General features: G+C 43.2%; 1 protein-coding gene across 4 annotated transcripts in view; it reads left to right on the forward strand.

Moving 5' to 3' along the window:
• Positions 1-16993, forward strand: part of NEDD4L (NEDD4 like E3 ubiquitin protein ligase) — a 253666-nt gene that overhangs the window by 110069 nt on the left and 126604 nt on the right. For all 4 annotated transcript variants that reach the window (XM_033164293.1, XM_033164294.1, XM_033164296.1 and 1 more), the window contains exon 3: positions 15416-15497. In XM_033164293.1, coding sequence (XP_033020184.1) covers positions 15416-15497 — 82 coding nt within the window. The remainder of the gene's footprint in view (positions 1-15415; positions 15498-16993) is intronic.

The raw sequence follows: 16993 nt of genomic DNA on the forward strand, positions 1-16993 counted from the left end.
CCCCAGCCCTTGTGAGAAGCAAGCATGCTTCTCACAGAATCATAGAGTTGGAAGGGACCGGGTGGATCAACCCTGTGCAATGCAGGAATCTTTTGCCCAATGCAGGGCTCAAACCCACAACCCTGAGATCAAGCGTCTAATGCTCTACTGACTGAGCTATCGGCAATCATCCAGGGAAAGGCGGTAGCTCAGTGCTGGAACAACTGCCTTGGATATAGAAGGGCTCAGGTCCAATCCCTGGCATCTGCAGGTAGTAGGGATGGGAATGTTTCCTGTCTGAAACTCGAGACGGCCACCGCCAGTCACTGTAGAGTAGACAGTACTGAACTCGATGATTCTGTGTTCTATATTAGGTGCAGGGAACCCTTGGCCCTCCAGCTGTTGCTGAACTACAACTCCCATAAGCCCCAGCAAGCATGACCATGGGCGATGGGAGTTGTAGTTCAACACCATCTGGAAGACCAAGGGTTCCCCGCACCTGCTCTATAGCTTCAGCCCTGCCTCTAATTTCGCTAAGTGGATTTAGGCACGTCTTATTCTCTCAGAGTCATCGTGAGCATTGTGACGGGGTAATGTTTTGTTTTATTTATTGCGTTCTGAGGGTGGCGTACACGGTCCATCCCTTTCCAATTGTATCCTTGCAGCAACCCTGAGAGACGAGTTAGCCTGAGAGAGTGAGCGCCACATGCCAGAGTAGGATTTGAACCCAGTCAAGTCCTGGTCCGGTGCTCCAACCACTACACCACACTGCCACCTGACACATAAAGCACTTTAAGCACACAAGAGGAGCTCTTCAAATGCCAAGCGCTTTTGCTCTCCCCCCCCCCCCTTTCCTGTCTTCCATTTCTGAAGCATTGGAAGGGAATTTGTTTGAAAAATCAGTACTGTACCTTGGAATGGTGGTGGAAGCAGCATAGGTGGAGTCGTGTGTGTGTGTGTGTGTGTTTTCTAAGCTCCCTTGTCACACAGACAAGGTTTGCTGTCTTCCCTGTGACTCATCATTATAGCTCGCAGCTCCCTGAATTCCAGCTTAGCAGCGTGAGAGCGAGATTTCTAAGAGGAGGGGTTGGTGGTGGAGAGAGGTGTGCCTTTGCTTTCCAGAACCTAAAGGGGGAAAAAGAGGGATAAATACATATGCAGTACGCGCAAGAAGGAAGTTGCTTTGGAAGAGGAAGTAGCAGATTCAGGGCTCCAGAATCCAAATTGTATCCCTGCCGCCTGTCTGCAGTGAGGGAAGAGGAAGAAGGTAAGGACAAAAAGAAACCCTTGTGATCTCTTTCCTCCTGTTAGAGAGAATTTGTCTTTGGGTTTTTCCTTGTTATGCGGTTGCCTCCACCTTTGCGGCGACAGGCCCGTTGCTAAGATCCTGCTGCCGAATCAGATGTGTGCCTCACCCACCACCACCCTCCCCCCCCCCCCGATTTGCACCACAGTGCCTTTCTTATTTTGATCTGTACTTCAAACGTAACACAAATAAATATATATAAATGTAGTCAGGCCTTAACGACAGCTGTAGAAGCCAGGGAATGGGGGGGGGGGGGTAGTTGCTGTGTTGCACCTGAAGCTTCCAGATTTGTTTTTTTAAAACAGAGATGTTAGGTACTGGCTGCCGATTTATTCTTCCATTTTCCCTTGGGTGGGTGGGTGGGAATATCGTAAGAATTTCGCCCCAGCATTCTGTCTCCCAACAGCCAAATATCCCTGGGAAGCTCAGTGTTGGGTGTAGGTGAAAGCAGTTCATTCCCATGACGTCATTTTCAGCACCTGCTAATCCTAAATTAGGGTTATTCTGATGTTGCCGCTTTTCACTGGCAGTCCTTAATCCTTTTTTAGACCCCCTGCCTTTAATTTTTTTTTTAGTGTTATTTAATTTAAACAGCTCCACATAATGTCTTAGTGGCATCGCATCCTTCTTCCCTTGGTTACCCCCTGAAATCTACTACCTGCCAGTGTCATTGGATGACATTGGATTCCAGTAATGATAATTTTTTTCTACAATATTTTTTATTTCCCCTCTCCTTTTCACTCCACCCTTGTGGCCTCTAAAGTAGGAAGGCTTTCTTTAAAAGGATGTTTCGACCCTCTGATCACCCCTAATTGAACTTATTTGCCCTTTTCAGGTTGTCTGTAATATCCCTGCACGCAGTATTCTGACTGCATCTGTGCCTTTAGGTATCTTTTAAATGTCCTTAAGATGCTTGCTTTGTTTTCTTTCCCTTGTAGTCGAGAACATTGGGTTTAACCGTGTTTACTCCGAGTCTGTAACGCGCCATCAAATCTAATGCGCACCTCAATTTTCAGAACCTTGAAACCCAAAAAAACTATTTGCTGGTGAATGTAAATGTGCCATCGAATCTAATGCACACCTTAATTTTCGCAGCATAATTGGGCCAAAAAAGGTGAGCATTAGATTTGAGTAAATAGAGTACCTTTCACTTACTTACTTACTTACTTACTTACTTAACTTACTGTGGCAGCCTGCCTGACATTGTCATTAAGCTTCCTACTATTGCCCCAAGGTCTCTCTGCTAGATATTGCAGATTCTAGTTTAGACTCCACCACTAAAATGAATATAGGTTTTTGGCCTTGCTGCCTATTACCATTCTTCTAGTTTGTACGAGTCCAGGAACATTTGTAGCCTTCGCTGTAGTGAGTTTTTAAAGCAGATTTAAGCTGTAGTCCTAATTTGGGACCTTGTGAAGTGTTTTCTGCACTTGGAAGCCGGTATAGATTACCTGGGGTATGCCAATACTGATGAGGTGTATAGCATATATACTGCAGTATATGATTTGTCTGTCTGTCTGCCTACTATAGAAAACCTTGAACAGCTTAGAACCAGTGTATTTGTGCCATCTCCTTACTCCAGGTGCCCACTCGACCAATTCAATCTGCGGAACTGGCACTCTTACAGGTGCCACGGAATGCTTGTTCCACACTTAAAGGAAACGGATATTTTAGTGGGGCAGCAGCTGCACTTTGGAACTCCCTGCCACTTGACATCAGGCAGGCACCTTCACTGTGCTCTTTCTGGTGCCTGCTTAAAATACTCTTGTTTTTCTGCCCAGACATGCAGAAGTACATGTGTTTTATCTCTTTTTAGCTATAATTGATTTTAATTCTTCTTTCGGATTGCTTATATTGGATTGCTGTGAACCGCCCTGAGATATTATGATGAAGGGTGGTGTGTGTGTGTGTGTGTGTGTTGTTTTTAACTGTTTTTTACTGATAATTTTAATGTTTTATTTTATATTGTTGTAAACACTTTGTTTTTGTTTTTTTACAGTCAAAAGGTTTCTAAATTGCATTATTATTATTTTTTTTAAAAATAACTATCTGCACACTTAATTTTTTTATTAAATAATTTATATTAATTTTCAGTTGCAAAAATCCAATATTATATTAATCCAATATTAATATTATATTAATACCAAATAGCAATACCAATTCAAATACAAATCAATTAGATAGCCGATTATAAATTTTGTGTGGCTTTCCACGTGCTTCCCAAGGTCTGCTTCCCTTTAATTCTGCCTCCAGATTGTTGCTCAGACCAAATACAATCCACTCTTGATAAAATCCCTTATATCACAGCTACAATGATTAACTTCAGTTTGCATAAATACATATAGTAATTTGTAAATTCACAAGTGAAGTTCTCCTTTCTTCTTCCTGTGTGAGTTTTTAACCAATGGTTCTTTTATTCCTTTTTCAAATACTATGTGCATATTAATTATTCCTGATTTCCTTGTTAACTTGGAGTTGCTCACTTAAAAATGTTCAGAAGCCATGCCCCAATAATAGAACCATAGGACAATAAAATCGTAGAGTTTGAAGGGACCCTGAGGGTCCTCTAGTCCAACCCCTGGCAATGCAGGAATATTTTGCCCAACGTGGGGCTTGAACTCACAATGCTGAGATTAAGAGTCTCATGCTCTACTGACAAGATGTTTTGTATTTCCTCCCGCAAAATGCTGATCGGTAACAAATAATGCACAGTCGCAGAAATGGGCACAACACGTCATTCAAGTTAAATAACTGGTTGTTGGCACCTGTCTGTCTCGGAGACAATGTCAAACCTTTGGAAGGTAGCAGCGCCTGCCGTGGCTGTAGAGACAGATGATATGGGAGAGACATGTTTTGCTGCAGCCGGGGCAGATGAAGGAGTCTGGTTGTAACGCTGCTAATGCAATAAAATTAAATAACTATGTTTAAGCTAAATTTGGAAATTAGGTGCAAAATTGCGTTGGAGACGAAAATGTGTGATTTGGATGGTCAAAAAAAAATCAAAGTACTGGGCTGTATTCAGCTTCCCTGTTCTACTAGTGCAAGCTAGCACAAGTATTCCCATTAGTGCAGTGGGGCTCCCCCCCCCCCCCCGTTTTCCTCCAGCTCCTTTTGTAGCTCCACTCCAGAAGATCAGGAAAGCCCCCCAGAACAAGCTCAAGGTGGGCAGAGAGGGGAGATGGTTGGATAAACAGAGATGCTTGCATTGAGTGAACAACCTCCCTGGTGCTGTGTTGAATTCCGCCCACTGGCTGGGACCTTACCTTACTGTGATGTGCGAACCAGTGTGTATGGTTTGTTTATTATTGCATTTAGGGTCGCAGGTGGCGCTGTGGTCTAAACCACTGAGCCTCTTGGGCTTGCGAAAGGTTGACGGTTCGAATACCCACAACGAGGAGAGCTCCTATGGCTCTGTTCCAACTCCTGCCAACCTAGCAGTTCAAAAGCACCCCAGTACAAGAAGATAAATCGGTACCGCTGTGGCGGGAAGGTAAACGGCGTTTCCGTGTGCTCTGGTTTCCGTCATGGTGCCCCATTGCGGCAGAAGTGGTTTAGTCATGCTAGCCACATCACCCGGAAAGCTGTCTGTGGACAAACGCTGGTTCCCTTGACCTGTAAAGCGAGATGAGCGCCGCAACCCCATAGTCGCCTTTGACTGGACTTAACTGTCCAGGGGTCCTTTACCTTATTGCATTCATATTCCACCTTTCCTCCAGGGAGTTGGAGGTGATGCATGTGGTTTTGCCCCTCCTTGTTACATCCTCACAACAAACCCTATGAGGTAGCTTATTCCAAGAGACAGTGACCAGCCCCAGGGCACTAGTCTGTTTGATGGCCACATGAAGGATTTGAACCCTGGTCTCACAGGTCCTAGTCCCCACACTCTTAACTATTGTACACCTTTCAGGCTTGTAGCTTGTTGCTCTCGGCTTGAAGAATGGGATGCTGACATGTTCATGGTTTATAGGGTAACCATGATATGCAGATGGGACCTGGGTGGGTGGGTGGGTGTGTTTGCTTTTTCCTGTTGCTTAGCAGCACACTTCATTTGTCAAACCCCAGTTTACAGTGATGTCCCGACCAACAAACTGTGACCTCAATAGCTCCTTCCAAGCCAGTATTGCAATTCAGGATCGTTCTGGTTTGGACCTTGCTGCGGATGGTTTTGACAAACAAGGAAGTGTCCTATCAAGGAGAAGGAAACTGCCAGCGGTATCTTATTCATGATCCTTCAAAATATGTTTTGGAAGTTGGGAGATGTCTCCATGTAGCCATTATTTCTCAGAATAGGGTGGGCCTAGAGGAACGTGGCATACCAAGACTGTGTGTGTATGTCCACACAAGTATTTACAGTTTCACATGTTAAAAGAGTTACACCCAGGATTTAGCAAATAGTGTCATCACTATGCTATTGGTTGTGATGGTTGGTTGGTTGATTGAGTGATTGATTGATTGATTGCAAATATGGTTTATAAATCTATTGAATACCTAAATAGAAAACCGTGGGATTAAGAATCCCAGATTGTTGCAGGGCCAGTTAGTGTAGATTGAAAGTGAAATAGGAGGAAAATGTGAAGATGTTGGGTGTCGGGTGCAAGAGTCAGGTGGAACTTAAAGTTAGTTTTTGTATTAGTATGTGGTCATATAAAAATAAACTTACCATGAAGTCATTATGCACAACATGAGAATCAGACTATTGTGATGGAGCACCTATCTTCTGGCATTTCCTCTCATTAAATACTAGATAGGCACCATCTCTGCTGATGTTTTGGTGCTTACTGAAGACCTTCCTCTTCCAAGAAGTCTTTTAAGTAGGTATTTTCCCAGGTCTACCTTTGCACGGGATCTGTTTTTAGATGTTCAGTTGCTTGTATGTTTGGTGCCTTGGGCTCCTTTTTGGAGGGAAGGTGGAATATATATTAAAATGACAACAACAGATATATCATCATCATTCACAACTTACGGTTTTACTTACATTATCGGGATGGAGATACAGAACAATGAAGGCGAGAACGAACCGTCTCAAGAACAGTTTCTTTCCTAGAGCAATTCTGGCCTTAAATGGAAACTCTGGACTCTGAAGTCATCTTATTTTATTTGTTATATATTGTCCTGTATTGCATTGTGTTTATCAGTATTTTTAAATTATGTGGAGTGCCTTATTTGGGTTGATATAGCAACCGAGGAATTTTGTTGTTTCCCGCAAGGAGACAATGACAAAAAGGATCTGTTCTGTTCTGTTCTATTCTATTATTCTATATTATGAGCTTTTTAGGTCAATTTTGTTTTTAAACCTCTGGCTGTTATTGATAATATTAATGTATATGTAAAGAGGTTTAAGGTACATACAAATTACGTTAAATAAATGAAGCACGTAGTTTGCCCTCAGTAGTCAAAGGTCACATCTTGGTGAACTAGATAAGTCCTGGATTTGTTTCATCATGGCTTGACTCATATCAGGGTCATGCAGGTGGGACAGCCCCAGAGGTAGTCTCCAGGAAAAATGCCAGGGTGAGGTTTTGCAAGATACAATCTGTAGGCAACCAAGCCAGAATCAAGACTCCAGGCTGCAGTCAGCTGAGCCTCATTCCATTTCTCCTGGCTTAACAGAAAAGGAAGAGGTCTATTGGTAATTATACCTATTTACTAGGTCATGATCCTCCTTTCAGTACAGTGGTACCTCGGGTTAATTCATTCTGGAGGTCTGTTCTTAACTTGAAACTGTTCTTAACCTGAAGCACCACTTTAGCTAATGGGGCCTCCCTCTGCTGCTGCGCCACCAGAGCACGATATCTGTTCTTATCCTGAAGTAAAGTTCTTAACCTGAAGCATTATTTCTGGGTTAGTGGAGTATGTAACCTGAAGCGTATGTAACCTGAGGTACCACTGTATAGGCACTCAATATGAATTACATCTTAACATAATAGGTTATCGCCTAAGGGGCACAATAAGAAGGTGGGGAGGAATGGGCTGGGAGGGATAGGTGCAAATTTGAGTTTGCTGCATCTGGCATTGCCGAACTGTGGTCTATAGACCGCTAGTGGTCTGTGAGATTTATTTGGGTGGTCTGTGGTTGAAGAGGAAAGATGGTGCCTCCATCATATTAAATATCCATATTGTTTTCTTATTGTATTTTCATTGCTTCTTGTGTTTCTCGTATTGCTTGTTAGAGCATCAGCATTTGAATTCTATATATAAGAAACAAAAGCCGCAACAAAAATGCAATTCATCGTGAAATAATAATAACAAGAACAACAATAATAGCAAATTTATTTACCTCCCTGCATCCGAGGATGACAGTGTGGTTCACGAGATAAGCATACAGGATAAAAGCACAAAAGAAATTGTTGTTCAGTCGTTCAGTCGTGTCCGACTCTTCGTGACCCATGGACCAGAGCACGCCAGGCACCACTATCCTTCACTGCCTCCCACAGTTTGGCCAAACTCATGCCAGTCGCTTCGAGAACACTGTCCAACCATCTCGTCCTCTGTCGTCCCCTTCTCCTTGTGCCCTCCATCTTTCCCAACATCAGGGTCTTTTCCAGGGAGTCTTCTCTTCTAGTCAGAAGCAAAGCAGAACAACCCCTCCCTCCCACAAACACATTTAAAAGGCTGTGAAATGTTAATCAGCCAAAGGCCTGGCTGAAGAGGAATGTTTTCGCCTGGCGCTTAAAGATATATAATGTTTGAAATAACGTTTGTAAAAAACAAAACAAAACACCAGAAGCTTTTCTTTTGGGAATTATAGGGACAGAATTACCTCAATTGTATAGAAACTTATTCATGTATGCTACTACAGTGGCAAGAATGTTACTTGCTCCAAAATGGAAGGAAGCAGAAGTCCCAGCAAAGGAAGAATGGATACAAAAATATGGATTACGCAGAAATGGCAAAACTTAACAGAAGAATAAGAAATCAAGATAAAAAAAAAATTAAATAAAAGATTGGAAACTGTTTATTGAGTATTTACAGATAAATTATAAACAGATAAAAACATTGGCAGGATTATTGTAATAACCTGCAGTTTCATAAGAGTATATATTTAAAGAAGATGAATAAGGAACCGCAGGAAGAGGTGGAAGGAAGTCAGGTTTTGAAATGTCAAAATGATTGTAAAATTAGTGAAATGTATAAACTTGAAAAGTATAAATAAAACAAATAAAAAAGAAGAAGAAGAAGAAGATACATAATGAAAACAGATGAAGCTCCCTGGTGGTTGTTCAAGACCCTTGGGTGATTTTCAGGTGGTCTGCGGGGGAGTAGGTATGGGAACCACTTGCATAATAAAGGCACATACTGAACAGATGGGACACCCTGTGATGGAAGGAGATCTGAGAAGAGAGGAGTCTCATGGGAGATGGTCCCAGACAAGCTGCTGGAGAGGGTTTCGCTATTTCATCCTCCCCAGTGAAAGAACCAGGTGGAGTAAGATCTCAGGTGGGCCAGGCAGAGACATGTGGAGCAGGGGCAGGCAAGATGTCTGAAGCGGAGTCCAAGATTTAGGGAGAAAAACAAAGATCTGGAGAAATAAGTGCAGCTGGGAGGAGTCCATTGGCACCACCTGAGAGGCTGAGTTGCCAAAAGCAGAGCCACCTTGGAAATCCCACCGCCTGGGCCCCCTTGTGCAATTTTTTGTTTTATTTTATTTATGCAACAAAATTTAAGTAACAACTGTTTTGCAAAAAGAAATAAAATGAAACCGTAAAATGTACATTAATGATCTCAATAAACATTGAAGTTGTTGTTGTTCAGTCATTCAGTCGTGTCTGACTCTTTGTGACATTGAAGTTAGGAAATGTTAAAAAATTCGAAATGCAATTGAAACCAGCAGTTAAAATAAAATTGCAGATTAAAACATGTTGGCATTTACAAATATGAGTAGGCTTGCAGAAAAAACATTTAAAAACAAAACAAAACGGGATAAAAACGGTTTAGCAAAGATGTTTGCCTGAGGTCAATAGACAGGGAATACTCTAGTCTAGGGGCTCCTGAGCTAAAATATCTATTTCTGATAAGTGCAGAATGAATATTGCGTTTCAGTCAGGGTCATTTAGTGTCCACCTAATTTCATTCACTCTTCAAGTGTGCTGCTTTTACTATTAAAACACAATTGGCTGGTTTCAGTATGTTCTTCTCAGAAGTAGCCCCCTTCAGATAAATCAGGTTTTCTTCCTACTAAGAAAAATACATATGCAATGTTGATGTCCACCACTGCCTTGATAATCTGTTTCCCACGCAAAGACTGCTAATCTGCTTCTCACCATTATGTTGTTACTGACTAATTTACAGTCACCATCTTGGCTGTTGGCATCCAAGATGCGTGTGTTTTTAGGACACGCCCTATTCCTGAGAATGGGATTTGTTTTGACTGTTTTAATAACTGCATTTGAAATTGTTGTAACCTGTTGGTGAAGAAGGGTGGGAAACAGATTCAGTAGCAGTGGTGGTAGCAATAATAATCATAGCAAAAGCATAAAATACAAAACGAACTAATAAATACGACTATATAAGTAAGTAATCACTTTACAGCTTCAGCAAGGTAAAATACCTAGACTGTAATTCATCCCAATGTTGTTGTTTTTATATCAAAGTTGGCAAAATGGTCTGTGTGTGTGTGTGTATTTCTCGTGGGAGTTGTGAAATTGCACATATTTGCCTGCTGTTGTATTTTAGTATCTTGATTTTCCTCGGGTCTATGAAAAGCTAAGGGAATTTTCAGGTACATCTTGGAGCATGGGTAGGCAAACTAAGGCCCTGGGGGTGGATCCGACCCAATCGCCTTCTAAATCCGGCCCGTGGACGGTCTGGGAATCAGCGTGTTTTTACATGAGTAGTATGTGTGCTTTTATTTAAAATGCATCTCTGGGTTATTTGTGGGGCATAGGAATTCGTTCACCGCCCCCCCCCCCAAATATAGTCCAGCCTCCCATAAGGTTTGAGGGACAGTGGACCGGCCCCCTGCTGAAAAAGTTTGCTGACCCCTGTCTTGGAGTAAGAGAGCCAGCACCTTTTGCTCTCTCCAGGCTCTACTTTTTTTAAAAAAAAACAAACCCACAAAAAAACGATAGCCATTGAGATTGCCAGATGGTTCAGATATTTGTTTGGCTGGTTGCTCTGCTGCACACTGATGTGGGGATGAACGAATTTGCCTAAAGTATCAACCCTTGTGAGGGTGGAATCCTTGTCAGATGGCAGTTATGTCTCAGGTCAAAGTTCTGGCTCTTGGAAACAACTTTATGTAAGTGCTAACTATTTTAGAGAGAGAAGAGGTAGACCAGTTCATGCTGCCATTGAGAAATCGTTGTACTAATCTGACCTGTAAGATTTGCACGTGTTAATGGTGGAATGCAGGACGCTCTCACCATCGAGGCAGAGTCTTAGGCAACAGGCACAACTACCGTAGATACTCGAGTATAAGCCAACTTTTTCAGCACATTTTTTGTGCTGAAAAAAAACCCTTGGCTTATACTCGAGTGAGGCGGGTGGCAGCGGAGGGACGAGTGGCCTGAAAGGAGCCCTTTTGGGCTGCTCGTTCCTCCTCCACTGCCGCCAACAGTGGCAAAGACGGAGGTGGAGGAGGAAGGAGCAGCAGCCCGAAAGGGCTCTTTTCGGGCTGCTCGCTCCTCTGCCGCCGCCGCTGACACACACACACACACACACACACACACACACACACACACACACATTGGCCCACCAGGAGGTTTGTGGTGTGGTGAACCGGCTTATACTCGAGTCAATAAGCTTTGCCAGTTTTTTTGTAGGGAAATTAGGTGCCTCGGCTTATATTTGGGTCAGCTTATACTTGAGTATATACAGTAAGTATTGAAAAAAGACCTCCATGTTTGTGTGGAATCCGACACAAACTGCATTTGCTGTGCTGTATTCCTCGTGGGGAGAGAGCAGGCCCAAACGGGGGGGGGGGGGTCATATGGGCCACTTGGCCCGGGCCTCCGGTTCCAAAGGGGCCCTCGGTCAGCATATTCACAATCGCTCACCATTATTTAAATGTAAATACTTTAAACAATCATTTTCCCTATATATTTTTTAAAAGCACTATTGTATATCTATATTTTCCATTTTGTCTTCATATGCAGATACGGTTCAAGCCTTGAAATAAAATTATTTGTCAGCATAAATTTTGTGAAAATTATATACTTACTTATTTATAAGACTTCGGAGATCCCCAGGGTGAAAAAAAAAGTGGGGCACATTATCTAACTGGCCTGGGCCTCTGCCTGGCCCTGCAAGGGCCTGGGAGAGAGAAACATATTTCAAGTACCTTCTCCTTTCTAGGACTTTTGAGTCCTCCATTCCTCCAGGCAACATTGTCTGCTTTGATTGATTATTAGGACATAGACTCACCTTCTCCACTCACTGAGTTTCGACTTGCGTAGGTGGCAGTGGGATTGCTCCGCATCTGATGCCTGCATGTTCAGCAGAAGGTTCTGTGTGCCTGCAGCTGCATGTGGGCAGTCCCTTTGGCATGGCAATCTTGAGTTCCTGCTCATGCGGTGGAACCGTCTATGCTCATAAAGATGTCCCTCTTTCAAGACGGTTGAGTTAAACAGGTGGAAGATATAATGGTGATGATGAATCATGTGTTTAATACATACACACAGGTACTGGTATGTATTTAAATGGGATTGTTTTAGTATGCATGTTAATGCTTGTGCAATTAGCTTTTAAATTTAGAAACCATACAGAAACTAATTTAAATTATATAACTTAATTGTATATAAATTGATTTAATACTACTAATAGTAGACAGTGGTCGGGGACTGGCTGGCCGAAGGGGAGTGGTGGGAGGCACCCAGTGTTCAAAATTAGTCGGCCGCATTTTGCACCTGGCTGTTGGCCACTTGCGACCAAGTTAAGGCGCCCGACACCTCCACCATCTGGAGGCAGAGGTGAAGGAATCCGCTTGGGCACCCGGAGCGGCAAACATGACATGCACCTGGGGGCTGGGCGTCGCTACGTAGCGCGCATGGTCAGCGTCACTACGTAGCGCGCATGCGTTGTATGTAGCGCCACTGCACATGCGCTGTACATAGCGGGGTGCCGCTGCCGGTGCTCCAGCGCCATACGGATGGTGCCAGGATCCTCTGCTCGCGGCTGCAGCCACGAACAGAAGATCCTCTACATGCGGCTGCAGCCGCAAACAGAGGATACTGCCCCATGCCTTGTCACCCCCGGAGACGTGGCACTGGGAGCGCACCGCCCCCCACCGCCCCCGTTGCTATGCCCCTGTCTGGAGGTTCACGCCTGGGGCTCCCTGGATCTTATTTACTGTTTGGACAAAATACGCAACTTTTGCATTTTCTCTGTGTGGTAATTGGATAATATACATATTTTAAGGAAGAATGCTGTGTCTTGCTAGAGAGTTGGAATTTTTAATTTTGTTTATGCTTGTATTTGGGCTTATGCAAATTTTATTTATTTTACTTGTATGTGTATTCAGGTAGGTGGTTCCATTGGTTTGTTAAATGCTTGCTTTGTGATCCTCTGATGACTAAATACAAACAATTCTGGATCTATATGACTGTGAAGGATGTAAAAACAGGATTACTGTTAACCGTGAATGATTAATTAAATGGTTGTGGTAGACAGAATATGTTCTGCCTCTTCCCACGCAAAACTAATAATTTCACCTATCATTTAATATTCCCCAAATGTTCAGTTTCCAATATATATTTAGTTGCTAGTGTATCTGTTTAAAGCAATATGAGACTGTGATACTAAAGTGATGAGCATTTGGGGGAAATGTTCTCTCCTCACCACCCTTTTTCAAGTTATTCATGTAAGACTTTCCCTCTATATTGTTGTTGTTGTTGTTCAGTCGTTCAGTCGTGTCCGACTCTTCGTGACTCCATGGACCAGAGCACGCCAGGCACGCCTATCCTTCACTGCCTCTCACAGTTTGGCCAAACTCATGTTAGTAGCTTCGAGAACACTGTCCAACCATCTCATCCTCTGTCGTCCCCTTCTCCTTGTGCCCTCCATCTTTCCCAACATCAGGGTCTTTTCCAGGGAGTCTTCTCTTCTCATGAGGTGGCCAAAGTACTGGAGCCTCAACTTCAGGATCTGTCCTTCTAGTGAGCACTCAGGGCTGATTTCCTTGAGAATGGATAGGTTTGATCTTCTTGCAGTCCATGGGACTCTCAAGAGTCTCCTCCAGCACCATAATTCAAAAGCATCAATTCTTCGGCGATCAGCCTTCTTGATGGTCCAGCTCTCACTTCCGTACATTACTACTGGGAAAACCATAGCTTTAACTATACGGACCTTTGTCAGCAAGGTGATGTCTTTGCTTTTTAAGATGCTGTCTAGGTTTGTCATTGCTTTTCTCCCAAGAAGCAGGCGTCTTCTAATTTCGTGACTGCTGTCACCATCTGCAGTGATCATGGAACCCTCTATATTAGATGTGGCAATAAAGCATGTGCAGGAAAATTCCTCTGTTATGTGGACAGAGGGGCCAGTCCTATCATTAGGCAGATTGAGGCAACTACCTCAGGCGGCAGATGGCCAAGGGCAGCAGTAACAGCCTCTGGCTTTTCCTCCTGAGCTCTCCATCATTCCCCTTCTGGGGCCCCTATCCTGGCCTGCTGCCTTGGGCACAATGGAAGATGCTATCATACCACCAATGCTGATGTACAGTTTTGACTGCCAGACCAGTTTACACCTGTACATGGAATTGAGAAGGGCCACCATCTTATCATTTGACTCAGGCAGCAAAATGTCTTGGGACTCAGGTGGCAGAATGAAATATATTTTTTTAATTCTCTTGCATATACTTTCTTATGTTAACCATTAAAAGATTTTGACATTTGTTAAGTATTGAGAACGATTATTGGGGAGAAAAATTATCTTCATTTGAAATTAACATCCTGAATTAACTTGCTAGCAGTTAAAAATTTTCCGTTACTACTATGATTTTATACAGTAATTTGAGCTTCTTGTGTGTGCGTCAGCCTTTTTTCCACAACATCGTTTCGATTTGTTAATTGTTCACAGGATGAGCTTGCTTCGTCTTTTTTTAGCTTTCTCTCCCCATTTTTTCCTCTTTCAAATGACTGTGGAAAATAACTATTGTAGAACAAACTGCCATATGGCGGGTGGCCACTTTCTGTGTTTTAACTGTGTTAAGTTGTAACCACTAGAGGGTAGCTGACCATTTCAGTTACATTAATTCACAAGTTTTTTTCCTCTTTGGAACCAAGCAACAGGTGGTCCGTCTGTTTAGGAAAAAATGCAAGTGTTCGGGGAGACCTTCTGGTGTGTTGATGTTGTTCAAACGCTTGCAGATTTTTTAGTGCCGGTGAATTTAAATTTATAGCATCTGCAACTCTACATAATGTTTGCTCAGAAGCAAGCCCTACTTGATTCAGTGGGTCTTATTTCTTAGTGAGCATGTGTAAGATTGTAGTGTAAAACAACAATTAATGAATGGAATGGCAGTAATGAATGGCAAAGAATTCTCATTCATTGGAAACACTTAACATTTATGTAGTTCATTTTAGGTATCTGCATTACCCCCAGCGTGCTAAGCCAAATTGCAGCATCCTATAGCAGCTGATGCAAACATATTTCAGTAACGATGGACGCAGGTCGTGCTGTGGTCTAAACCACTGAGCCTAGGGCTTGCCGATCAGAAGGTTGGCGGTTCGAATCCCTGCGACGGAGTGAGCTCCTGTTGTTCTGTCCCAGCTCCTGCCAACGTAGCAGTTCGAAAGCATGCCAGTGCAAGTAGATAAATAGGTACCGCTGTGGCGGGAAGGTGAACGGCGTTTCTGTGCGCTGTGGTTTCCGTCACGGTGTCCTGTTGCGCCAGAAGCTGTTTAGTCATGAGCCGGAAAGCTGTCTGTGGACAAACGCCGGCTCCCTCAGCCTGAAAGCTAGATGAGTGTCGCAACCCCATAGTCACCTTTGACTGGACTTAACCATCCAGGTGTCCTTTACCTCTTACCTTTTTTATTTCAATAACGGCTTATTTACACATGGTTTGGCCATCATTAGTTAGCATAATGTGTGTGTGCGTGTGTGTTAAATTTTAAATAAAAATGAATGAAATTTCTTTCATCATGTGTTCTTTATGGAGATTCGGAACATTAACGGCAAGTTCTTCTTTTGCAGTGACCCGTATGTGAAACTTTCATTGTATGTAGCAGATGAAACCCGAGAACTTGCGCTGGTGCAGACAAAAACTATTAAAAAGGTAAGTGGTAATAATACATCCTTAACTGCTGGACAGTGTTCGAAACCAGCCAGGTGCATTTTTCACCTGGCTGTCGGCTACTTGTGGCCAAGTGAAGACGCCTGGGTGCCAGGATGGGGCCTGACATCTCCACCACCTGGAGGTGCATGCCTGGGGATCCTTGGATCGTGATTTTTTCCTCCACACTAATGCCACACCCTGTAGAATTCTATGTGTTCTATTTCATGTGCACAATCAGAATGAATTTCAGGAACCCAAATGCTTTTTCTGTGCAGCCTGAGTAGGAGCAGTGAACAAGGTTATAGTTAAAACAAAATAAAAAATAAAAAAAATCCTTCCAGTAGCACCTTAGAGACCAACTAAGTTAGTTCTTGATATGAGCTTTCGTGTGCATGCACGCTTCTTCAGATACACTGAAACAGAAGTCACCAGACCCTTATATATAGTGAGAGAGTGAGGAGGGGTATTACTCAGAAGGGTGGTGGGAATGGGTGATTGGCTGATAGGTGTGGAAAACCTGTGGACGACTGTTAACGACTGCAATTGGTCTTACAGGAAAAGGCAAGGGGTGAGATGGCTAAAGATAGCTTTGTCATGTATAATGAGATAAGAATCCAAAGTCTTTGGTTTTAAGTTTGGTAATTAGTTGCAATTCAGCAACTTCTCTTTCCAGTCTATTTTTGAAATTCCTTTGTAGTAAGACAGCTACTTTGAGATCTTGTATAGAATGTCCTAGGAGGTGGAAGTGTTCTCCTACTGGTTTCTCTGTCTCGTGATTCCTTATAGTTATAGTTAAATGTTGTCGCTTGTTTTCACTTACCTCACTCCACTGCCCAGATCACAGTTGTGAAAAGTATCCCTGTGTAATGCCCATGTCACAAAATGCATAGCATAACACACATACACACACTTATGAGCCACCTTGAGGGGCTCGCTTAAGGGTTTTTCCCACTTGTTGCCTTAATGACAGGCTATACATTTTTAAAAAAAGACGCGGGTGGCGCTGTGGTCTAAACCACTGAGCCTAGGGCTTGCCAATCGGAAGGTTGGCAGTTCGAATCCCCGCAATGGGGTGAGCTCCCGTTTCTCAGTCCCAGCTCCTGCCAACCTAGCAGTTCGAAAGCACGTCAAAGTGCAAGTAGATAAATAGATACCACTCCGGCGGGAAGGTAAACGGCGTTTCCGTGCGCTGCTCTGGTTTCACCAGAAGCGGCTTAGTCATGCTAGCCACATGACCCGGAAAAACTGTTTGTGGACAAACGTCGGCTCCCTCTGCCAGTAAAGCGAGATGAACGCCGCAACCCCAGAGTCGTTTGCGACTGGACTTAACTGTCAGGGGCCCTTTACCTTTACCTTTTTACATTTAAAAGAAATGAATAAATGAATATCAATTTTGGCCACAACTTTAAAAGGTTGTCGTCTGAAATACTTGGTGCAAAAAGTGGTTTTCTGTGCCGATCATAAATTTATATTTGGCATTTGTACCAGCGATTCTG

This window comes from Lacerta agilis, chromosome 11, assembly GCF_009819535.1.
Source record: "Lacerta agilis isolate rLacAgi1 chromosome 11, rLacAgi1.pri, whole genome shotgun sequence".
In the NCBI taxonomy this organism is placed as follows: Eukaryota; Metazoa; Chordata; class Lepidosauria; order Squamata; family Lacertidae; genus Lacerta; species Lacerta agilis.